Here is a 25,498-nt window from a genome sequence, read left to right on the forward strand (position 1 = left end):
CATTGTATATTAAAGTGGTATTTATATATCACTCTTTTTTTTTTATAGCAAATACTACCTATTATGAAATATTAAAAAAACACATGATAAATGTTACTTCTGAAACAGTAAAGCTGACGCGAGGTTGGGTTTGGCTTTTTCTAGTGAGGACAGCCACGTCATCCTCACAGTGGGTCCCACTTTGTTGGCAGCGCAAACTTCTTCCTCTCTTCTTCAACAGTTACAAACTCTCTTTTTATATATTCTCTTCCATTACATAAATCTCCTTTTTTTTTTATTCTTGTAAGAATAATATTTATCATCACAATAACAAAATTTAATTTAATTAAAATATGCAAAAATCACATTTTCATGAGATAGCAAGAAAGCAAGGAGAGAGAGCGTTACGGAGTTAGCATAGTAATTCGTAACTGCTAGCTCAGTATTATCCAAATATTTAAATTTAAGAAACTCTATTAAATGTTATTAATAATTTTAATGTAAAAGAAAAATCATAAATTTTTGTTGAGCATGTTGTGTGTGCTGGTGCGAATGTTGCAGAGGAGGACCCATATCAGTTATGTATGTTTAAGCGGAGATTACTGAGTTCAGCCAGGTGCTGTTCACTCTGTTCTTTCTGCCCCCACTCTCCTCACTTCACTTTTTATTTCCCAATACCCAATCCATCTACCCTTCAAGTTTTCTTCTTTCCTTTTTGTTTTGGGTATTTTCACTTCTTAATGTGATCTGTTACTTTTCCCCTTTTCGGTTTTTATTTCTGGGTCTTGTGGGTTACTCGGTTTCAAGGGTTGTTGGGTTGTAAAGTTGTGATCTTTAGGTATTACTTGGGAATTTGCCATCTGCGCTCGTGGGAGGGTAGGAGGAGGTGGTATTCTGAATTGAGGATATCTGGGTTTGGTTGTCTAGGAACTTGCAGAGATGGGCTTGGGTGCTGAGAATGGTAAGGTGGTGGAGCCTTGGGATGTGTGCAAATCAAAGGGGAGGAAGAAGAAGAAAGGGGATGAGGAAGTGGAAGGGGCTGGGTCTGGTTGTTGGCTTAGGCTGAGGTTTATTGGCAGCTGCATTTCCTCAAGATCCAAGGTCGATACCTCTGTCAGTGGCAGTGGCACCAGTACTCATTATGGTAATCATTACTGTTTCCTTGCAAGAGTTGGTACTGTTGTTGTCTTTGTGTGATGATGTGCTTGGATGTTCCATCTATGGGAATGTGCTTTCATATGATTTTGTTTGTGCATAAGCTTTCCCCGTTTTTTGTTTTTAGTGGTTAGTTTGTCTTGGGGTTTGAGAATTCTTTCCTGAGCACCCAATGCAGGCTTGTTTACCCATTTTGTTTGCTATTTGGTTGAAAGTTACCATGCTAAATAATGTCAAATGATACACAAAAGATTGCGAGTGCCATGGCTGCTGTTTGGGGGCTGCAGCAAAACAAAGTTGAAATTGAAATGTAATTGAGTTTTTTATTCCTGTTTATCCAGAACTGCAGTGAATTACCTTCTTAATCCTAAGAGATTTGACAATGCATATGTAAGCTTTATCAATAGAATGTTTCCTTTACCACACACACCACCATGTGGTCTTCCAGTTCACAGTGAGAAGCCAGTGAAAAAATTTAAATTTTAGACTGGCTAGGAAATACATAAGTGTCAAATTTGACTTCGGTTGTGCTAGGCAATTACTATCATATGAACTTGAGATTAGATATAAAGAAGGAAGTTACTCCCATTTACCTTTTGGGCACAACTGAATTTCAAATATATGCTTGAAAGGTAAATTACTAGAGGTTGTGTTTAATTCCGACTATTGTATCTATTATAAAACCTATAGTGCATAATGCTATTTTTAGTTTTTAATACTTTTCCTAATACTCTGTTTAAAAAAATTCTCTCTCCGGTGGCTTCCCATTAGCTGAAAGTAAATCAACTAATGATACTAGTAGAGACCAACCAACGGCTCCAGCAGTCTCTTCTACAACCACTAGTATTGCAGAAAGCAATTCATCCACTTCCAAACTTGAAGAGGAGCTTAAAATTGCTTCCAGGCTGCGAAAGTTCCCTTTCAATGATCTTAAGTTAGCTACCAGAAATTTTCGGCCTGAAAGTTTTCTTGGTGAAGGTGGGTTTGGTTGTGTTTTCAAGGGTTGGATTGAAGAAAATGGAACTGCTCCAGTGAAACCTGGCACAGGGCTTACTGTTGCTGTAAAAACCCTCAACCATGATGGGCTCCAGGGTCATAAAGAGTGGCTGGTTTGTATATTTTAAAAACTATTGATTTTCTTCTATTATTATCTACTCAATTCTACATTTCTAATGATCATTCTCGTTTGGATCACGTGACAGGCTGAAGTAAATTTTCTTGGTGACCTAGTTCATCCAAACCTTGTTAAACTTGTGGGTTACTGCATTGAAGGTGATCAAAGGTTGCTAGTGTACGAGTTCATGCCTCGGGGTAGCCTAGAAAATCACTTGTTTAGGAGTAAGTTACCCTTTTCTATGTAGTTAGTTTAGTTTCTTCTTTGAGAATAATAGTCAGACCACTACTGCACCTTGAAATTTTGATAACATCAAAAACTGAACCCTGCTGTATTTCTCTCGTGAAGCATGGTTCCCTAGCCACAGAAGGCAGGTTATAAACTTTGTTAGTTTTGCATGGAGATCCCGACGCACAAGGGAAAAGGGGTTACATAATATAATACTCCTACTATACCACTATAGTGATCTGCCTATTTAGAATAATGCATGAATCTAATCTATACCATTATAATGATTCCATTAACAGCTTTTGTTTCTTTGAATATCTCACTTGTAATATAATGGAGTTAATAGTTTTCTATATCAGGGTTAAAACTGTAACTCAGGATTACTGTTGTATATTTTACATTTGGATTGTGTCCCTTTTTTATTTATGTTCTCAAGTTGAAATTATGTCATATGTAGGATCCCTGCCTCTTCCATGGTCCATTAGGATGAAAATTGCCCTAGGAGCTGCAAAGGGTCTTGCTTTTCTTCATGAAGAAGCCGATCGACCAGTGATATATAGGGATTTTAAAACATCAAATATACTATTAGATGCAGTAAGTGCCAAAAACTAAATTAAGATTACATGTTTTCCGCTTTTTGTTTGTCTAACATTGTACAAATTCAGGAGTACAATGCCAAGCTCTCAGACTTTGGTCTTGCCAAAGATGGCCCAGAAGGTGATAAAACCCATGTGTCTACTCGAGTGATGGGAACCTATGGCTATGCAGCTCCAGAATATGTCATGACAGGTAACTTTTGTTTGATATAGCACGTCCAAATCTGAATGTTTTAGTTGTTATTTATCATTATATCTATAAAGTCACGAATTCTTAGGCGTTGATGGTATTTCTTTCTGACTTTATTTTGTAGGGCATTTTCATCTCCTAAGTAATTAGTTTTTTTTTTATTACTTTTAACAAAATTCTGAACAAAACATTTCAAACATAATTCCCCGTGGGACTATTTAACTGTTTGGAATGTATTAAGCTCTTTTATCTCTGATATTATTTGTTTTCCACTCAAGACAAATTTATGATTGAGATAGTAAATTAGTTGATCTGTCTATATTTTCCCTGGGTTTATATATCTTCAGTTGTGTTTTCATAGTGTTTTATGACTTATAAAAATTGGAGTTTATTTATATTCGGTTGATAAGTTTCAGTTATGTTTTTTCCAAATGCATTTAAACGCAATCCATCAAATATCTATATCTAATTGCTTAAATTCTAATAAGATTTACTGGTATGGCAGGTCATCTTACATCAAAAAGTGATGTGTACAGTTTCGGAGTGGTGCTACTTGAGATGTTGACTGGCAGAAGATCCATGGACAAACACAGACCCAATGGTGAGCATAACCTTGTGGAATGGGCTCGGCCACATCTAGGAGAGAAGAGAAGGTTCTACAAGTTGATAGACCCTCGTTTGGAAGGCCACTTTTCGGTGAAAGGTGCTCAGAAAGCTGCCCAACTGGCTGCTCACTGCCTTTGTAGAGATCCAAAAGCCAGGCCTCTGATGAGTGAAGTTGTAGAAGCTTTAAAGCCTTTGCCAAATCTCAAGGACATGGCAAGCTCTTCATATTATTACCAGACAATGCAAGCTGACCGCATTGGAGCGAGCCCGAACACACGAAACGGGCGAACACAAGGAGCATTGCTCACCCGCAATGGGCACCAGCAAAGGAGTCTTTCTATACCAAATGGTACCTATGCATCTCCTTATCATCATCGGTTTCCTCAACCATCACCAAAACCCAATGGCAAAGCGTAGTAGAGCTGGTGAAAATTCTCTTTTTTCCCTTTCACCTTTTATGTCATTTCTTAGGTTTTCCTTGTAGATGTACCTTCTGTCAAAGCATCTGTTCATGGAGATGTTGAAAGAAAAAGAAGCATGTTGCTTTATGATATTATGTTATGGCTTTCGCTTGAAAGAATGTCTGGTTGGGAGCAAATGAAGCTTATTGAGCTACTATCTCTTCTGTCAAATTGTTATTCAATATTTTCATCAGGTTGTTTGAAAATATTGAAAATTATGAAATCCTCATCCTTATTTTATTTTGTTTTTCACATTTGTGATCGGAAAATGTTATCTCCTGATTTATATAGGATTTGCTTGTGATATCAAACCCTGCAGCTCCTTAAATTAATCACTGTCTTTCGTTTATAAAATGATGAGAAAGAAGCTTTATTGGTTAATTTGTAGTAGTAATCTGTTCTGATATGATCCGGTTCCCTATTTTATTTATAGCTTATAGGCAGCAGGTTATACTTTATAGCACTTTATAGCACCTTGTAGTAAAAATTCAAATTTCAATGTTTATATATTGATGATTGGCGCAGTTCATTCTTATCATTTTTGTCTCCAAAGATTATACTGTGTGGGGTTCAAGTGTAGGATAATATACTTTTATGTAGGGTCCTAAAGGAATGTTCCGAAAGTATTAGTTTTTGAATTACTTATTAAAAATATTTTATGAATAGTGAATAATTAATTATCTTGGGGACATGTAAGTGTTGAAAATTTTAGTAGCAATAGCAGCACTACTTGTTAATGATGTGTTGGTACTTTTCTATTTAGATTGACACAGTTTAAAACAGGTTCCAGTTCTGCCTAAAATTGCTTTTTCTGATTCTTAAGAAATATTCGTTACTTTGATTTATAGCATTGAATTTATTTCAAATTTCCATATATTTTTTTAAAAATTATTACCTTAATATTATTAGAACATACTCTTACTTTATCATATGTTTTTATTTACTTTAATTCTTTCATTGTAATGTATTTATAAATTATACATGGAAAGAGTTATGCATTCAAAAAATATTCACATGATAGACTCTACCATATAATAAATTTTTATTAATGATTGAGTTAAAAATATACTCTAGATCGATTATTAAAGAATCACACAACTTCTGATTTGATTTTTATAAAATGGACTGGAAAAAACATATTGCAATTTTTGTTCATATACCAGGTGGGCTTTTATTCATCCACCTCCATTACTTTTAAAATTTAAATTTTAGATTTTATAGTTCAAAATTATAAATTATATTTTTGCATTACGTAATTTAAAATATAGTTTTAGAATTATATTTTAGATTATACTATTTAAAGTATAATTAGTGATTTGATGCTTCTTATTATTAGAATTGGGAGAAGAAAGTATGGATGGAGGAAGAATAAGGCATATAAAGTTTAAAGAAATGACTCTTGGTTTGACAAAAACGGTAACATGTGCATTTTTTCTGTTCGTGAACCATTAATTTTATAATGTGTATTACTAATACTAAGATTTAGTATTAATATGTGAGCAATGTAAGAATTGAGGTACATTTTAAATTTTACATTTTGCCTTCTAACCCCAAAACTCTGATTTCTTATTCTTCCAATTTTATACAATATTTATTTCGGTGCATATTTTTGTAAAAATATATTTTATTTTATTTACTATTTATATAAAATAATTGTAATGAATGAAGTAATATATTTCATTTATTTTAATTAGATTTTAGACAGGAAAATTATGCAAATTTAGTTAAATTACACATTCAATAAATTAGAGTAGTGGAGTTAATGAATGATCATAGGTTAATTTAAAATTTTCATATATTTATATATAAAGAGGATTCTCTTCTACTTTTCATTATTTTTCTATTTTATTCTTATATCAATATTTGATTTTATGATTTTATTTTATTATTATGAGGCATTGCGTTATTTTCTATTTTTTCTGAAACATTTGATATACGTTGAGAGACTGTTTTGAATTGAATGAGAGGTGGAGAGATGGTTTTTTGGATATTTCCATCATTTTTTATTTTTTTTAAATATTTACTAAATAACTAGTTATTCTTATATTTAATTAAAAACTATTTTTTTTAAAAAAAACTAATATACTTCATACAAAACACTTATCAATTTTAAATTTTAAACATGGAGTAGTTTGTCAACGAAACATTAAACGTGAAACAACTTATAAATGTGAAACAACTTATGAGACGTGAAAACATTCAAACAATTTTTATTTTTATATCTTCATCTCTTAAAAGATATAGTTTTTATCTCTTTTTATTATTTTGTTTAGTTGGCATCTTTTATTTAATTTTTAATATTAAACATAATTATTTATAAATAATAATAAAAAATACAAATATATAAATACTATTTTGATTTAATTAATATATTTTATTTAAATTTTAATATAAAATCATAATTATATATAAATGACAAAAAATTAAAAAAAAAAGATATTAATGAATATCACACGGTAAGTCAAAATTAAGTAATGTAATACATTTTTAAATAATTTCAAAATTGCATGCAATTTTTGTAGCATAATCTAATTTTGAATACGAAATGCAACAGTTGAATTATTTAAATTTGCATTTTATAAAAAGTATCTAACAGATAAATCAAAAGAGTGCTTTGATGTAATTGCAACATTTATAGTGAAAGGCTGATAAAAAAAAAACAGAGATGAAAGAGAAATAAAACAGCTAGGTATGAAGAAACAGAGAAGAGATGAAGCACGGTGTGAGAGAAGGAGAGAAAAGAGTATTTTATTAATCTGAAAAATTAAAATACTAAAAACCCTAAAAAGAGTTTATATACATGAGGTGTAAAAAGGAAAGGGACGCACTGTATAAAACAGAAAAGCCAGAAAAGGAAAAGCCTAAAGCCAAAAAAACAAAAAGGCTAGGCTCTCTAAAGTTTTAACAGTATCGAAGGAGCAATATATAATTGACAATCAAAATCGAAATTTTAGATTAAATTTTACTTTTAGTACTTTATTTTATTTTCATTTTGAATTTGATTTTTCTTTACTTCTTTGAGCAGATCTAAAACATATTTGCGCTGACTTAAGTAGATACCAGTGGCATTGCGAGCAATTTCAATTCCCAAAAAATAAGTCAAATCACCAAGGTTTTTAATGTGAAAGAAATTGTGTAACAGATTAGTGATAGCAGATATCTCCATGGGATTATTCCCAGTGAGAACAATGTCATCCACATAGACCAAGAGTGTCGTGGTGTGTTTGCCATCATGTTTCAAAAACAAAGAGTGGTCAGCAGTGGAAATTTTATAATTGTGTGAAAGTAAGAAATTTGAGAGTTTGACATACCATTGTCTACCTACTTGTTTTAGACCATAGAGTGACTTCCTTAGGCGGCAGACCAGGTTGGGGGAAGAAGTGTGAAAGTCTTGAGGCAAATGCATATAAACTTCTTCATCTAAGTCCCCATGTAGGAAAGCATTGTTCACATCAAGTTGTTTGAGTGTCCAATTCTGGGCTGCAGCTAGAGCTAGAAGTAGACGTAGGGTAGTCAACTTTGCTATAGGAGCAAAGGTGTCTAAGAAGTCCAGTCCTTCAATTTGGTTGTAACCTTTTGCTACCAATCGGGCTTTATAACGCTCAATGGAACCATCTGCGTGATGCTTGATCTTATAAACCCATCTACACCCAATTGCTGATTTACCAATTCAAAGAGTAGTCAGGGACCATGTCCCATTATCTTGAAGTGCTTTTAGTTCTTCCTTCATAGCACGGATCCAAAGTGGATGTTGGACAGCTTCCTCATAGTTGTGAGGTTCCTCAGTAGAAGATATTGACAGTATTGTATTTTTGAAGAGCTTCGATATAGAATTATAATTTAAAAAGGAATGGATTGAGTGTTTGGTACTTACAACACTGTTGTTGATGTTTGGTACATCAAAGTCTTGAAGATAAATGAGGGGTCTTCTACTGCGGGTAGATCTTCTAGGAGGTACTGTTGCTGTCTCATTTTGCTCTATTTGCTCACTTTGCTCAAAATTAGTGTCAGTCTCAAAAACATCATCAGTAGTATTATCAATAACATTTTCAGTTTGCATATGAATATCATCATGAGTCTGGGCATAGTGTTGAGGAATGGGTAAAGAAAGACTATTAGAGTCATTATTTTGAATATGATTTGAATGATAAGGAAAAGAGTTCTTATAAAAAATAACATTTCTTGACAAATCTATCTTGTGATTTTTAAGGTTTAGAAACAAAAAAAAACCTTTTGTGTTTGGTTTGAAACCAAGGAAAACGCCCGGAGCAGCGCGACTGTCCAGTTTTTTTCTGTGAGCAATAATAGTTGAAGAATAACACAGACATCCAAAAACACGAAGGGAAGAAATATCACAAAGCTTTTTATGCAATCTCTCATAAGGCGTAGCATTATTAAGCAGCGGAGTAGGCATACAATTAATAAGAAAGGTAGCATGTTGTACAACAAAACACCAAAAAACAACAGGAAGATTAGATTGAAAAAGCAAGGCACGTGTGACGTTTAAGAGATGTAGATGTTTTCTTTCAACAATATCATTTTGCTCAGGTGTTTCAATACAAGTGGTTTGATGTATAATACCTTTTAAAGCAAAAAATTCATGCATAGAGAATTCAACACCATTATCAGTTCGAATGATTTTGACCTTAGTAGAAAAATGATTTTCAGCATAAGCAATAAAATTAACAACACTAGCCCTGACTTCAGATTTGTTGTGCATGGGAAAAACCCAAGTGTATCTAGTAAAATCATCAACTATGGTAAGAAAGAACTTATAACCAAGCATGGAAACAAGAGAACAGGGTCCCCAGATATCAATATGAAGTAATTCAAAAGGTTGAACAGTTTTAGTATTGCTAGGAAAGAAAGAAAGTTTCTTTTGTTTGGCTAGGTGACAAGTATCACAAACATAGTTCTTATCAATATGCATATTAGGATAGTATGTTTGTAGAATTTTTAACCTTTCATCCGAGGGGTGACCCATTCTGAGGTGCCAAATGTTGCTTGATTTTGTAGTGCAACTCATAATCCTGCCATCAGTTTTATTGAAGACATGTAGTCCAGCTACAAGATCAACTGTACCAATCTTGTCTTTGGTTCTGGAATTCTGTATCAGACCTCAGTGGAAGAAAAAATAAGTTCACATATAAGTGATGCAGTCAATTGACAAATGGATATTAAGTTGAAAGAGAAATCTAGTGCATACAAAACATTTTCAAGAATAAGATTTTTATTGAAGAAAACTGTGCCAGAACAGGAAGCAATAACAAAATTTCCATTGGGAAGCCTAATGGTAATGGGTTTGATATTTTTATATGATGTAAAATTTGATAAAGAAAAACAAACGTGATCAGTCGCACCAGAATACAAAATCCAAGTATATTCATTAAAATTGGAATTTTTGAGTTTCTGGATATTACCTGTGACAACCAAATTCTGACCTTGATGATCAGTAGAGAGGGAACCAACCTGGTTGACTTCGACATGATTGTTGGAACTGTTAACATTTTTCAGAAGTTCCGAAAGAATTTGATATTGATGCTGAGTGATGCAAAAATCTCCTCCATTATTCTGCTTGTTTTGGTCTTGATTTCCAAAATTTTCTTCTTGAATGGTAGTGGAGACGTTGTTGGATTGAGAAGACTTACCATACTGAGACCTATACCCGGGAGGGTATCCATGTTTCTTGTAACAGACATCAACGGTATGACCAATTTTGTTGCAGTAAGTACAAACCCTTTTATTACTACCAAACTTTGAGCCTCTATTATCTTGGTTAGGAAAACCGTTTTTCTTAAAACAAACACTCTCACCGTGACCCAACTTTTTCCACAAAAAGAACAAGTAATGGTATTGGTACTGGTGTGGTTAACAGAGGTAACAGGGGTAACATTTTTGACATTAGCTACAAGAACACTATTATTAAACTGGCGTTCTTGTTGGATAACAAGAGAAATTTTTTTGGTAATAGCAGGGACAGGTTCCATGAGCAGAATATGTGCTTTTATATTATTGTATTGGTCATTAAGGCCACGTAAAAATTGCATTGCTTGATCCTCTCTTTTTCTTTGGATAATAACAGAAGGCTCATTACAAGAGCATATAGGATCAGGCCTAAAATTATCTAATTCATCCCAAATAATCCTGAGTTTAGTGAAGTAATCGGTAACAGAAAGGTCACCTTGATTGAGTGAAGAAGCTTCCATTTGAAGATCAGAGATACGGGATAAATTGCCTTGTGAGAAACGGGCCTTGAGGTCATTCCATACGTCCAGTGCCTTGTCCATCCATATGATGCTTTGACGTATATGAACAGAGACCGAGTGTACAAGCCACGACGCCACCATGTTGTTGCATCTCGTCCATGATGAGAAAGAAGAATCGGTTTCAGAAGGTTGGGGAGCAGCACCATTGACAAACTTGACTTTATTCTTTGCGCTCAAAGCCGTGAGAATCGAGCGACTCCAAGAGTGGTAATTTGTGGAATCAAGAACGGGTGACACAAGGGGTGTAGCAGGATTATTTTCACTGGGATGCAGGTATAAGAAACTATGAATAGAATTCTCGCCTTGTAAGGGATTCTTGTTCTGATTAGAATTAGGGCTTTCGCTCCCGTCACTATTCTCGTAAGCCATTTGCGTGCAAAAAATACGAACTGTAAAAATAAAACTATCAAACAATCGTTAGAAAGAATCAAGAAGATGCAAAGCAGGGTGAATGCACAAAACGTGAAAAAAGGAACAGAAGAGAATCTTGAGAGAACGAAGACAGAGTGCGCGCAACAGAGCTCAAAGAAGAGCTCTGATACCATAATAGAGATAAATCAAAAGAGTGCTTTGATGTAATTGCAACATTTGCAAAGATCAAAGAGAAAGAAAACAACGAGGTATGAAGAAACAGAGAAGAGATGAAACACGGTGTGAGAGAAGGAGAGAAAAGAGTATTTTATTAATCTGAAAAATTAAAATACTAAAAACCCTAAAAAGAGTTTATATAATACATGAGGTGTAAAAAGGAAAGGGGTGCACTGTATAAAACAAAAAAAAAACAGAAAAGGAAAAGCCCAACTGGCCTAAAGCCCAAAAAAAAAAAGGAAAAGGCTAGGCTCTCTAAAGTTTTAACAGTATCGAAGGAGCAATATATAATTGACAATCAAAATCGAAAATTTAGATTAAATTTTACTTTTAGTACTTTATTTTATTTTCATTTTGAATTTTTATCCAAAAATCTCAACTTAATCTTTTATATATTTTTTAAAGACATTCAGTGTGGCCATCTTGTCAAAAAAATGGAGTTAAATTTATTTTACTGTTAAAAGCCTTTAAAAATCATTTTAGTTTTTTGTTTTCAAAGAACTATGACCGTTTTAAACTCTGGCAATTTAGGGTTGTGGAGTATGGTTCAGAAATTCGAATCATTGAATCTAAATCATGCCACCATAAGAAAAAAGAGCATGCATGTATTCTTCACCAACAATTCCTGGAAAAGCAAAAGGCCTAATAAAAGTTAAAACCCAATGCAGCTGGAGAAAGCGTGTTATATATGTGTGTACTATAGTATTTTTACCCTTGCCACGCACGGAATTATATAAATTTGGTTTGATAAAAATAGAAGGATTTAAAATAATAACAAATACCATGTATAATATATATACAAATTTACTTTTATATAATTTTAAAATAATATAAATAATAATAATAATAATAATAAAAATTTTAAACAGTAAAATGTATTGCGATAATTTTATTGTTTAGAAATTGTTTGATCATTAATAATATGTTTTTTATATCATTATATTCAATTTTATTTTTATGACTTAAAAACTACTATTAACTTGGGTTTGAAATATATAGAAGAAAACATTTATCATAAATCTATAATATTGTTAACTTTACTTTAATGGATATCAACTATTAAGAGAGAGTGAATAAATTTAACAAATTATTATTTAACACTACACTAAACATTTTCAGTTTCCAATAAAATCAAACAGAAATTCATAAATGAATAATAATAATAATAATAATTAAAAAATACAATATAATAATTAAATATTGTAAAAGAGTAATTGATGCGAAATGTTTTAAAATGTTTGTTTTTTAAATTTAAATATCGGAACATACCACAATTACCATTTTATAATTTTATAGTATCTAATTAAAATCAAGCACTCAATTTCTAAATGAATAATAATAATAATTGAAAAAGTACTATACAAAACAATTAAATACTCTAAAAAAGTAATTGATGTAAAACTATTTTAAAATAAATTTACTATTTTTTTTTAATTCAAATATTGAAAGAAAGTGAGAATATATGATATTTTAATAACTTAACAAATTATCATTAAACATGATAGGAAATTTTTCGGTTTATAATAAAACTAAACACATAATTCGTATTGAGTAATAATAATTATAATTACAAACATGATACAATAAAATAATTAAATATTATAAATGAAGAATTGATACAAAATATTTAAAAATAAATTTATTGTTTTTTAAGTGCAAATATTACAACAAACCTCAATCCTTATAATAGAATAGAATGAGCAGATGTGAAGGCAGCAGATGCTTACTACAAACTCAGCAATACCAGAGCACAGATACAGTCTTATGTCTTTGATGGTGCCTATTATTTTAGTGCTTGCGTTGTGAAACTAATTGGAAGATATTACTTTTGTGTGCATCTTCAGATTGAAACTTATTTACTCCTGTTAATACTTCAGTTATCAGATCCAGTGTTCCAAAGATGGAACTAGATGCTGCTTTTGAGCAGAAGAACGAAATCGCAAGAGCGGTTGAGGAAGAACTAGAAAAGGTTATACCCTTTTATTTTATGTTTTAAATTAAGAATGGAGTAGCACATTCATAATCTTTGCTTTTACTTCCTACCAGGCTATGTCAGCTTATGGGTACGAAATAGTTCAGACTCTCATTGTGGATATTGAGCCAGATGAGCGCGTGAAGAGAGCCATGAATGAGATCAATGCTGATACGTTTTCTATGTCTTCTTAATTTGTTTGTTTCAGTTACATAATCATTCATATTTCCCTTTCATGCTTTCAAACAAAATAAATGTTCCTTCTGATGTTTCAATTCTTTGTCATTAGTTATTTTTATTGGTATGAACCAAAAGTATCTTTTAGCAGAAAGCCAGAATCATCAAGACAATCATCAAAAGTTGGTCTTGTCTCTTTCAACAAAGTTTTCTTCCACAATTATTTGATTAGAAATGAAGCTTCTGACAACATGTTTAAGAAACTCAGTTATCTAAACCTGAATAGAATTCTATCATTATATAACTAAGTTGTATTAGCTTATAAAGTAGCTGAGTGTTATAGATACTAATTAGAGAAAGGCCTTGACTTTTCATGGAGCCAACAGATTCATATTTCACTATAACAAACTTCCCAAATTCCTGATGTCATTACCATCATTACACTTGTTGGTACCACCTTAAATACACAACCTTTCATATAATTACATTACAGACATCTTAGTCAAAGTTTCATGTTGTTTGAAGAAAAAGTTGTATGGTGCAGTGTTTATGTTTTCCTGATAACCCTTTACATGGTTGTTTTACCATAAAAAAAAAGCTGCAAGATTGAGGGTGGCTTCAAGTGATAAAGCAGAAGCAGAGAAGATATTACAGATAAAGCGAGCAGAAGGGGATGCAGAGTCAAAGTACCTGGCAGGTCTTGGAGTTGCTCGTCAGAGGCAAGCCATAGTAGATGGGTTGAGGGACTGTGTGTTGGCTTTCTCTGAGAATGTGCCTGGGACAACATCAAAGGATATCATGGATATTATGGTTCTCATAACCCAATACTTTGACACAATGAAGGAAATTGGTGCATCCTCCAAATCCAATGCTGTTTTCATTCCACATGGACCTGGTGCTGTTCAAGATGTTGCTTCACAGATCAGAAACGGTCTTCTTCAAGGAAATGCAACAAATTCTTGAAGACTCACCTGTTACCACTAGCTAGATCAATTTTGTGTGTAGCACTTTACAGTTCTTTGGATATTTTTCCTCTTGTCGTTTAATTCAAATTCTGAAAAATAAAGCTTTGTGTTATACTTCGTGTTAAACGAATTCGTAAGACTCAGACTCAAAAATGCTTACGACGATGTATGCGGAGCGGTTTGGATTATAGTGGTAAGCGAGTTGTGAAAGTATAAGAACAATGTAATCTTTAATAGGAGCGTGACTGATGTTTTAAAAGTTTTTGCCTTGGTTCAATTAAAGGTTTGACGTGAGTCACTGCCAAGTCTCATGCTACACTCTCCTCCTTTTCTGACTGGTGTTTTGACCCTCTGGTCTGTATGATAATAATTTGTTGATTTTTTTTCTATGAGTTTGTTCTTTTAGGTTGGATCTCAAAGTCCACTTAAGTAAGTTGGGTTGAGTTTTTTTTTTTTTTTATATCGGTTGAATCAAATGATTCACATTTATTGATTTTTTTATTGTTGATAAAAAAAATTTCAATTTCATCATATAAAAATCAACATTGACCGTGTAGAAAAAGTGGAAATTTGTTTTAATTTGTAAACAAAGAAAAAGCAGCCGAACTTTTAGAAAAATAAATATATTAACATACAAAAAAATTATACACTTTTAAATTTTAAAATAAATAAGCAAATATTGAATATAATAAAAATGTCTTCATTTAAAAAAAAAAACTCAAATTTATAATATAAATTTGTCAAGTTTCAGAGAAGAAAAGGTGAAAATGTGTTATAATTAAGTACTATATTTGTAGATTGACTTTTATTTTTGTATTTTTTATTGATAAATTTGATTAGAGTATTTAGTTTTTGAGATGATTTTAGTGAGATATTATATTTTCGATAAGAAAATATATCATTTAATTAATGGTAAGCTTATTTTGTAACAAATATTTCAAAAATTCTATTTAAGGTGATTGCTATTTGTTGTCAATGTAGATTTTTTTTTTGCACTCTAAATTTATCTTAGATATGTTAGGGCAGTGATATATTTAAATATATAATCACATGATAATTTCATTTAATATATAAATCGTTATTTTGTATTATTATAATATAGTTTTAAGTAGTTGTTTTGATTCTTAAAATATTTTTTTTATATGTTATTAAATGAAAATATAAAAAACAAATGCATACGGTAAGTGAAACTGTTAAATGGATTGAGTTATCTTGGTCCAATTTTTTTAGTCCGGTTTGATCATTTGTCCATCTAGCTAAACTTCTCATAATAATAATAATATTATTATTATTATTATTATTATATTAGAAAATTAACTTATACTGGGATTTTTTTTTCTTCTCTTTCCTCAAATCTCAAATTTAATTATTTATAATTTTTATATTGAAATTGATTTCCGCGATAAATCTCATCTATTTATATTTTAAAATTAAATTATTCTCACGTTAAATTTAACCTTTTCTTAGATTTAGGTTATTTATGTTTTTGTCCAGTTAAATAATACATATTTGTATATTTTCAAATTTCATTTAAACGACAAAATATTTCTTTATTACACCAAATATTTGTCTTTCTCTCATTTTACTTTATTGTCATTTTTTTTATATTTCTTGAAGTTTACCTTACGATGCAGTATTATTTAAAAAAATATTCCACTAATTTAAATAATTTCCTTATTACATAGAAGAGAATATTGTATTTATATTATAAATAGGGATTTTGATCATCATGAGGTTATTTTTGTTTTATTTTTACCAAAATGGGGTCCGTTTAAAAACAATTACAAATTTAGGCAAGTCGTGCCGAATTGGCACGACTTCATATGCACAAATCGTCACAATTAGACACGACTCTGTCATTCTGAAGTCGTGCCAACTTGACACGACTTCTACCGTGTCATTTTTCATTTTATTTTATTGTTTATATATTGGGTAGTAAGTTATGTAATGTTAAAAATTAATTTGATACATAATTTTCTAAGAGTGTTAGTTTTAAGGAACAAAAAATTGGATAATCGTGTATGGATCATGTTTGAATAATCAACTTATTCAAACTTTGAGCAATTAACTCCTGAGGACATTGCCGCCAGACATGGTTTCCCACTAGCCAAAAAGTATATTTTGATATTTAATGTCTCATGTATGCAAATTTTTTGATATTTAATGGCGCGAGACATGATCCATACACGATTATCCAATTTTTTTGTTCCTTAAAAGTAACACTCTTAGAAAGTTATGTATCAAATTAATTTTTAACATTAAATAACTTACTACCCAATATATAAACAATAAAATTAAAAAAAAATATGACGTGGTAGAAGTCGTGCCAAGTTGACACAACTTCAATATGACGTGGCAGAAGTCGTGTTGGCACGACTTCAGTATGACATGACTCTGTCATGTCAAATTGGAATGATTTGTGCATATGAAGTCGTGTCGAATTGACACGACTTGCCTAAATTTGTAATTTTTTTTAAACGAAACCCATTTTGATAAAAAGTAAAAAAAATAATCCCATCATAATCAAAAACCCTTATAGATATGTAGTTATTTTCCATTTACGTTTGCAACAATTAAGAAGAATGAAATAGAAAAGAATATAAGATTATTGTCAGAAGAAAAAATAATGAGAAACGAGAAGGGAGAGGTAACAAGGAGCTCATAGCAGTGATTAAATTTCAATGGACGCTTCAATGGAAGAGAAGAAGAAGAAGAAGAAGCAAAGGAAAAGAACGGTGTGTGAGAAATTCAAGAAAGTGGTGTGTCTTATGCCCTATGATTACAACTTAGAATATATAATATGTGGTGATGTTAACATTCCATCATGTGGTTCGTTGGTTTCACGTCAGAGTTTAATTACTTCTCCCAATTCTCTTCTTCCAAATCAACCATGCAAGTGGAACACCATTTGCCGTTTAAACACCATTTTTCCACTCACACATAAATAATGTTGATGAAAGACCACTTTATTTTGAATACATTTTCCTAACACAACTTCTTCACAATAAAATAACGTCTTTCAAGCATAACTTATGTCAGGTAAGTAATTAGGTAATTGTAATGACATATTAATAGTAACAAATTTAGTTGTAGCTACGTAATAGGATAATGATAAAGATTTTCTGGATAATATACACTAGTGGTTATGTGGTAAAATGTATAAGGGAATTGAGGTTGTTTCCAGCATGTGACTTCAGTAACTAAATTTTTCAAGCAGCTCCTCCATAACTAAAAATGCTCTACAATTTTCCTTCAATTTTAAGAAATACATGGATAGAGTTTAAAATATTAGTTTTAGAAATAAATAAAAAAAATTAACGTAAAGAAATCACAGAATACAAATAGGATGAAGCTGAGAAAATAGGCCTAGGTGTGGATTGGGATCACACAAGATCCGGAGCATAAACGCTACAATTCTGGGATTTCTTGGTAAGAAAATTTTCTATCCAATGGCGTGGAGAGAACAAATCAAAAGGGATATTTTTGATCAACTCTTTTGTAAGTTAGTTGGACACATCAAAAGGGTCGAACGGCAAAGTTATTAAAGGCCAATGCAACCACCTTCCTTCCTTTCTTCATCTTCTTCTACTTCTTCTTCTTCTTCTTCCCATTTGCTTGCAAAGCAAACCAACCATGTCTACCGTTGCATCAGAACCTCTCTTACACCTTTGCTCCAGAAAACCTTCATTTCATAGCCATAAACCAATCCCTCTGAGACCCTTCTTTCTTCCCACGTGCTCCTCTAATCTCAATGATGCATCTGTCATCTTCCACCAACCTCGTAGGACTCTCTCTCCCGTGCATGCAGTTTCACTTGCAGACACACCTACCCTCCATCCCCTTCAATGCCCTCAGACCATCACCCACACTTTCGAAATCGACCGAACCCAAACGGTCTCAACTTTTCCTTTCCATTATATATGTTTGGATATAAGTGACATGGCTGATACATAATCTTGTGTCTTAAGCAAGAAGTCCTAGGTTGAACTCAGGTCAATGTGAATAAAATAACATATGTTGGAATATGCGAACTCCTTAAGTAGATTCTATTATCTCCTCTGATTTGTTTAGGTCGTAGCTGGGGAATATCCTGCGTTTACCCAGAATAATATACATAGATATATCATCTTGTTTGGTTTCATGACAAAGTGCTGGGGAATAGACAAAAGGAAAAAAGTTTTGATTTTTATTATTTTGACACTTTTGGACCAGCTTGATCAATTTTGTCATTGAAATCTTCGTTTTTTCTTGGGGGTGGGGTGTGGTGTGGTGGGGGCTTAAAAGGGAATTACCATGTATGGGAGACAAAAAAGGTGTTTTGATTTTGATTTTGTTTTGTTATGTGTTTACGCAATTAAACTCGTTTTGGTGTTTGGCATTGATGGGGTTTTTTGCGATGAAATGATATAGGCGGTGGGAAAGATTTTTGTGAGATTAGATCACGGAAAAGATTTGAAGGATTGGGAGCTTACGGTGCGCTGCAGTCTACCTGGAAAATGGATTCTTCACTGGGGAGTTACCCATGTTGATGATGTTGGAAGGTGCACCATGTTAAACAACATGCTGAATTCTCTTCGAATTTGACTTTGAGCTTCCTTCTTATTTTTTAATTGATATCATTGTAGATCTTAATATTAACAATCCAACTAGTTTTATGTATAATGATAACGTAAGCTTGATCCTCCAGGGAATGGGATCAACCTCCTCTTGATATGATACCCCCTGGATCTGTTCCTATAAAGGTAGAAAAAAGCTTTATGAGTTGTCATGATCAATATGGCACATGTTCATATTGCCATGCAGAAAGTTTAAGTTGGAAGTGAATAATCTTTCAGGACTATGCAATAGAGACCCCTTTGAAGAAGTCAGCCTTATCTGCAGAAGGAGATACGCTTCCTGAAATCAGGATTGATCTTAAAGCCAAATTTGGAATTTCAGCAATTCATTTTGTTCTCAAGGTTTATTTCTAACAATTGCCACTTGATAATGCTAAAAAAGAAGGCATTGATTCTAAGAATCCTTTGACTGAACTTTTCTCTCTGCTTCCCAATTGGGTGTACCTGTTGTTGATTCAGGATGAGGAAACTGGAGATTGGTACAAAAACAAAAGTAGAGATTTCGTGGTTTCTTTGGTCGACTACATTAGGGCAGATTCAGATACAAGTATAATTGAACCTAAAAGAGGCTTTGATTTTTGGCCAGGTTTTTCCAAATCGTTAGCACACTAGTTCATTTGCTTTTGTAAAAAAGTCTATTTTGTTTCTCATAATGCTCTAGGAGTGTCAATAAATCATAATCATGTGATAAACAGTCAAAGGTTTGTGATAATATTTCTTCTATCACAGGGAATTTGGGGCAAATATCTAAAATCTTCTCCAAGTCAAAAGCTGACGAAAATGAAAGCAGTGAATCCAGAGTTCCAGAACGAGAAAGCAATCAACCAGACGGTTTCTATGAGGAAGTGTATGTAACAAAGAAGGTTTTAATTAGTAACTCTGTCACTGTCTCCACCAAGAAATGCTTTGAGTCTGGGGCAGTGAAGGACATTTTATATGTTGAAACTGATCTTCCTGGAGATGTTGTGCTTCACTGGGGAGTTTGTAGGAATGATACAAAAAGGTGGGAAGTTCCTCGTTCTCCTTATCCACCAGGCACAGTACCATTTAAAGAGAGAGCTTTGAGAACTCCATTATGGGTACAAAACTCACTAATCTGTCCTTTTATTCTCTTTTATGTTTTATAACTTCTTGAGTAATTAAATGTTATTCATGCTTAATAGAAACCAGGTCATGTGTACCTTCTTCCTCCTATTTTATTCTACAAATATTGATGATTTTTATGTCTTCTCTAATGCATTTAGAATTTTAGATTACGAATGCATGGTATTCACGCAACAATTCTTCTGAAAGGTTTTTATGTGCTAGCACCACCCTTCCCCCTCTCTCTTTTGGTTATCTTGTTTTGGTTAGGATATACAGGTACAATATTGTAGTCAATGCCTATCTTTGTGTTTTATGATATAGACACCTCTAATATCAAACATTCCATCAACAAAGATGATATAGACACTCATCACTTGTTCTTCCCTTTTCGCAGCCAAGCCCTGATGGAAAAGGATCTTCAGCACAAATCACTTTAGAAGAAGAATTTTCAGGATTTGTTTTTGTACTCAAGCAAAATAAAGATACTTGGTTCAAGTACTTGGGAAATGACTTTTATGTTCCTCTCTCAAGTCCTATCAAATTGCTTAATAGTAGCAGCAAAGATGATCTGTCAGAAGGAGTGCAGATTGAAAAGCCTAGTCAGGAGAATTCTTTCTTTGCATTTACTGATACAGTGGCCTATGAAATGAGAAATTTGGTCTCAGACAATTCCTCTGATAAGAATCAAAAGAAGAAATCTAAAAAGGTGCAACAAAGCATTTTTGAAGAAATTGAAAGGCTGGCTGCTGAAGCCTATAATATATTCAGAAGCTCCATTCCAAGTTTCTCTAAGCCAACTACTGCAAAACCGGAAGCAACCAATGTGGAACCTGAGACAACTATTGTTGTACCAGAGGCTTCAGTGGAATCAGAGGCACTGTCCCTGGAGCCAAAAATATGCTCAGGGACAGGCACAGGGCATGAAATATTATGCCAAGGGTTTAACTGGGAATCTAATGTATCTGGAAGATGGTACATGAAGCTTAAAGAGATAGCTTCTGAACTAGCATCAATTGGTTTCACTGTGGTCTGGTTACCACCACCTACAGAGTCTGTTTCACCTGAAGGATACATGCCGAAGGATTTATATAATTTAAATTCCAGGTACTTGATTAGATGCAGTCTAATTCTTTTACTGTAGTTGACGTGAATCTTCTCATAATAATTTGATGGAAGGTTAGTGTTAGGAAAATTACTCCTGTTAGACAGTTACATTCAACAGCATATGACATATGCAAGATTTTCAAATATTATGATCACTCCTTAGCTAGAGTAGGGGACGGTATATTTTTAGCTGTTGATTATATAACACACTGGAAATAAAAGGTAATCTCAAAGGATAGATTGCATTCATAACATTTTCAGGAAAAGGAACTTTCTCATGTAAATGGTTACAATTTTTCTTTTTGAAATAAATATCAGATATGGAAACATAGATGAACTCAAAGATTTGGTGAAAAGATTTCATGAAGTTGGGATCAAAGTTCTAGGAGATGCTGTTTTAAATCACCGCTGTGCACATTATCAGAATAAGAATGGTGTTTGGAACATATTTGGAGGCTGTCTTGACTGGGATGATCGTGCAGTTGTTTCAGATGATCCACATTTTCAGGTTTGTTTATGAAGGTTTTGGATAATTGCTCTGTTTTCTTGTTCTTTGAACTAATAACAGTAGTCCTAAAGTAAAGCAAAACAAGATAGATAAAAGTTCTCTACTTTTTCTCTAACAGTTGATATTTAGGGTTCAAGTTCATCCTTTTCTACTATGTTCCATTGGTAATTTTAAAACTATTATACTTTTACTTTCTGGGTCAACCTGAAAAAATATTGAATATCCTATCTAACATACAGGGTAGGGGCAACACGAGTAGTGGAGATAGTTTTCATGCTGCTCCAAACATTGATCATTCGCAGGAGTTTGTGAGAAAAGATCTCAAAGAATGGTTATGCTGGTTGAGGTTGATATTTTTAGACTCATTTCTTCAGCTTATATCATTAACAAAAAAATTGTGGTCAGGAAAGTGCCAACCAGTTTGTGACTAGATCATTGGTTCTAATTATTTAGACTAATGGTTTTGTTGCTAAGATGGTTATGCTGTGGAGAGCTAAGACATTCTGTCCAAGAGAATTGAGATTAAACCGTCTAAAATATTTGTAAACTTTCATGTTTGAAGCTTTATGTTTCAGACTTTATTCTGGCTGTCAGTTGTACTGTACTTGACTTGGCAACTACCAAAAATGACTAACATTAAATATTTGTGTCTCGTGTACGGAATTTATAAGTGTGCATTGACATTTTGATGCTAGAAAAAGTTATAGCTGTTTAAGACCAAGCTGGTTTATTATCATCACCCATTATGTGTACAGGAAGTTATGGCATCTCCTGGCAATACAGGATGCCAGTCCCTAGTTTGTGTAGGCCATAGCTTATCTATTCAGTAGATACTGGACAAAATTTATCATGTGTTCTGTGCTAGGCGTATATTTAAGACTCATTGTATGCAAAACCCTTGTAACATGTTTTCCTCAGGTCAAGGCTGCCACTTTAGGCTTTATTGAAAACGTGTCTGCACATGGAAATGTTCAAATATTCAAATGGAACTCTCATGAGCTTTATGGTGTGATGATAGCTGACTATAGTGTCTTGTACAATTGTTTACTTCTCTAATCCTGTATGTGACCTTCAGGAAAGAAATTGGATATGATGGATGGAGGCTTGACTTTGTCAGAGGATTTTGGGGTGGTTATGTAAAGGACTACATAGAGGCAAGTGAACCTTATTTTGCTGTGGGAGAGTACTGGGATTCCCTCAGTTATAGAAATGATGAAACTGATTATAATCAAGATGCTCATAGGCAAAGGATAGTTGACTGGATCAATGCCACTAAAGGTACCTCTGGTGCATTTGATGTTACAACAAAAGGGATTCTTCACGCTGTAAGCATTAACTATGGTACATTTATTTTCACAGCATTTGTTCAAGTTTGCATTTTCAATTGAACAAGGTCAAACGGATTTTGAATCAAGCTAGTTTCATTTATTTGATGGAGTTTGTTTACATTTTCTGGGTGAGTAAAGATAGTATAGTGTTGGGTTTCTTGAGATTTTTTTAATTGTAATGAAATCAAATGCATACATAAAAAATTCTCTAATACTTCTTTTGCGATACCAAATCCTCATTTATAACTCTGGCCCTGTCATAACATCACATATCTTCTGCTATATGAGAAATGAATGCAACTGTAATGATATAAACATCCTTACATTAGCCTCATAAATTATTTTCAACTAAAACCTGTACTTCTTGTAAGAAAACACTGATGTGCTTACTATAACTTATTTAACCATGAAATGTTAAATTCTTTCTCAATACAGGCACTGGAAAAATGTGAATATTGGCGATTGTCAGATGAGAACGGAAATCCTCCAGGTGTTATTGGATGGTGGCCTTCTCGGGCTGTTACCTTTATAGAGAACCATGACACTGGTTCTACTCAGGTTTGAACTTCCTCATTATAAATTTATCATGATGCATCTTGACACTTTAACTAGGTTTAATTTCGATGAAAACATTTATCGCCCACCATTTCATACAGAAAAGGCTGATTATGATTAACCTAATTTTGCAGGGTCATTGGAGATTTCCCAGTGGAAAAGAAATGATAGGATATGCTTACATTCTTACTCACCCTGGAACCCCATCAATCTTTTATGACCATATTTTCTCTCGCTACAAAACTGAAATAGCAAGTCTGATATCTCTCAGAAGGAGGAACGGGATCCACTGCAGGAGTACAGTAAGTATCGCAATTTTGTCCTGTGTTCCGAATCTAGTATTGTGTAAACATTTTCAGGGTGGAAGAATAAGAATAAAGTTATTTTCTTATCATATAAAAGCAAAATAATGTTGGTTCTCTACATACAATAAGAGAGTGAAACCAATTACTCAAAAATCATAATGCAGAATGACAAATTACATTCCATAATGTGCATACACTGGTGGAGATTGAAACGCAAGATAGTGATTACATTCTCTTGATTGTTTCATATGGAAACTAGTACACATGCAAGTGTATTTTCTTCACGTTTTGTCTTTTTCAAAATGTGATATTCTTGGCAAATTGACTTATAGCTTGTTTGGAAAATTTCCATTCTATCATTAGATGCATGTTATTCTTGAAGTTGAAGCTACTTTTAGTGTGTTTAGGATGTAAAACCTACAATACCACTATTAGCTTCTTAAAATCACACCCGAGACATAGAACAAACACACTATTACTGTAGATTTTGCATCAAAGTCCACATTTGACATGCATTCTAGTCTTCCATAATCCGTTGAAACACGGATGTTTATATCGTTGGAGTTCTAACTTTGAAACTTTCTTGCTTTAGGTTCAAATTAGCAAAGCAGAAAGGGATGTTTATGCAGCCATCATTGATGAAAAAGTTGCTATGAAGATCGGACCAGGACATTTTGAGCCACCAAGTGGCTCCCTGAAATGGTCATTAGCTATTGAGGGAAAACACTATGAGATTTGGGAAGCATCATAACCATAATATAATCATTACTAAGTAATACTTTATATACATCTATATGAATACACACACAAACACACATATATATATGTATATATATGTATATATGTAGATATGGATACATGTATATTCCCTTGGACATTCTCCACCATGCATAGGTTGTTCTTGTATTTGAACGGTGGTATGGCCGGCTTCTATTGAAGTGAGTTGTGCCAAGTTGTTGCTTAAGGTATTTATAGGCTTGTAGTTATGGCCACATCAGCTACACTGCTGAGAAAACTGCATAGGGTAAATTTCAGCCAAATGCAGGCTCATGTGTGTTGAAATTATGGTAGAAAAATAAGATAGGGAAAAAGGGGTATTCAGTTGAAAGCAAAGAACTTGTTTTATTTATTTATTAAGAACTTTTTAAATTTATAATAATTGAAATGTTAATGCAAAACTGAGATTTTGCTCCTCAACTAAATGTTGTAATTAACTGACTGACTTCTTAAGTAGAAGTGTCAATAATTGACTATAAAATTATTTGAGAAGCTGAAATAGAAATAGAAATTCACGTGCAATATATAAAGTCAATATTTAACACTTCTTATTTTCAGACAAGTGATTATAAGATTCATGAAACAATCAATTCATGTTTATAAAATATGTGTAGTCTATTTTCTCGTTCTACCAATTAAACCAAAACTTTATTCTCCTCAAGCGATGATGTCATGTTTATTTGAGTCAATGATTTCAGTCATAACTTGAATTAAAGAAAAAAAAAAACAAGATATGAACAATAGAACAAAACGAAGAAAGATAATGGATGAAAGGAATGAGAAAACAAAAGGAAAGAGATGAGAAGACTCGGGAGGAGATTTATAAAAAAAAGTCCCCATGTTTCTTTTAAGATAAGATCCTAAATTATTCTTAAGAATTAAGATAAGAAAAGCTTCACACACAAGTGCTGAGTAATATCTC

General features: G+C 32.8%; 3 protein-coding genes across 3 annotated transcripts; all 3 read left to right on the forward strand.

Annotated features, from left to right (window-relative positions):
- Positions 1–363: 363 nt before the first annotated feature.
- LOC137810594 (serine/threonine-protein kinase PBL34-like) lies at positions 364–4,640 on the forward strand. The gene is made up of 6 exons (XM_068611948.1): positions 364–1,123; positions 1,906–2,243; positions 2,337–2,472; positions 2,934–3,070; positions 3,142–3,265; positions 3,768–4,640. Exons 1-6 carry the CDS (start codon positions 919–921, stop codon positions 4,283–4,285), a joined length of 1,458 nt encoding a protein of 485 aa, XP_068468049.1. The 5' UTR covers positions 364–918; the 3' UTR covers positions 4,286–4,640.
- Positions 4,641–13,068: 8,428 nt separating this feature from the next.
- On the forward strand, positions 13,069–14,301 carry LOC137810595 (hypersensitive-induced response protein 1-like). The gene is made up of 3 exons (XM_068611950.1): positions 13,069–13,152; positions 13,230–13,339; positions 13,944–14,301. The coding sequence occupies exons 1-3, from the start codon at positions 13,084–13,086 to the stop codon at positions 14,293–14,295; spliced, it is 531 nt and encodes a 176-aa protein (XP_068468051.1). The 5' UTR covers positions 13,069–13,083; the 3' UTR covers positions 14,296–14,301.
- A 3,364-nt stretch (positions 14,302–17,665) lies between these two features.
- Positions 17,666–25,076, forward strand: LOC137810597 (alpha-amylase 3, chloroplastic-like). The gene is made up of 13 exons (XM_068611951.1): positions 17,666–17,726; positions 18,708–18,838; positions 18,985–19,039; positions 19,133–19,255; positions 19,373–19,499; positions 19,643–19,992; positions 20,394–21,103; positions 21,422–21,611; positions 21,851–21,957; positions 22,687–22,936; positions 23,375–23,497; positions 23,629–23,796; positions 24,392–25,076. The coding sequence occupies exons 3-13, from the start codon at positions 19,010–19,012 to the stop codon at positions 24,548–24,550; spliced, it is 2,337 nt and encodes a 778-aa protein (XP_068468052.1). The 5' UTR covers positions 17,666–17,726; positions 18,708–18,838; positions 18,985–19,009; the 3' UTR covers positions 24,551–25,076.
- Positions 25,077–25,498: the final 422 nt, after the last annotated feature.

This window comes from Phaseolus vulgaris, chromosome 2 (assembly GCF_000499845.2).
Source record: "Phaseolus vulgaris cultivar G19833 chromosome 2, P. vulgaris v2.0, whole genome shotgun sequence".
Taxonomy (NCBI): Eukaryota; Viridiplantae; Streptophyta; class Magnoliopsida; order Fabales; family Fabaceae; genus Phaseolus; species Phaseolus vulgaris.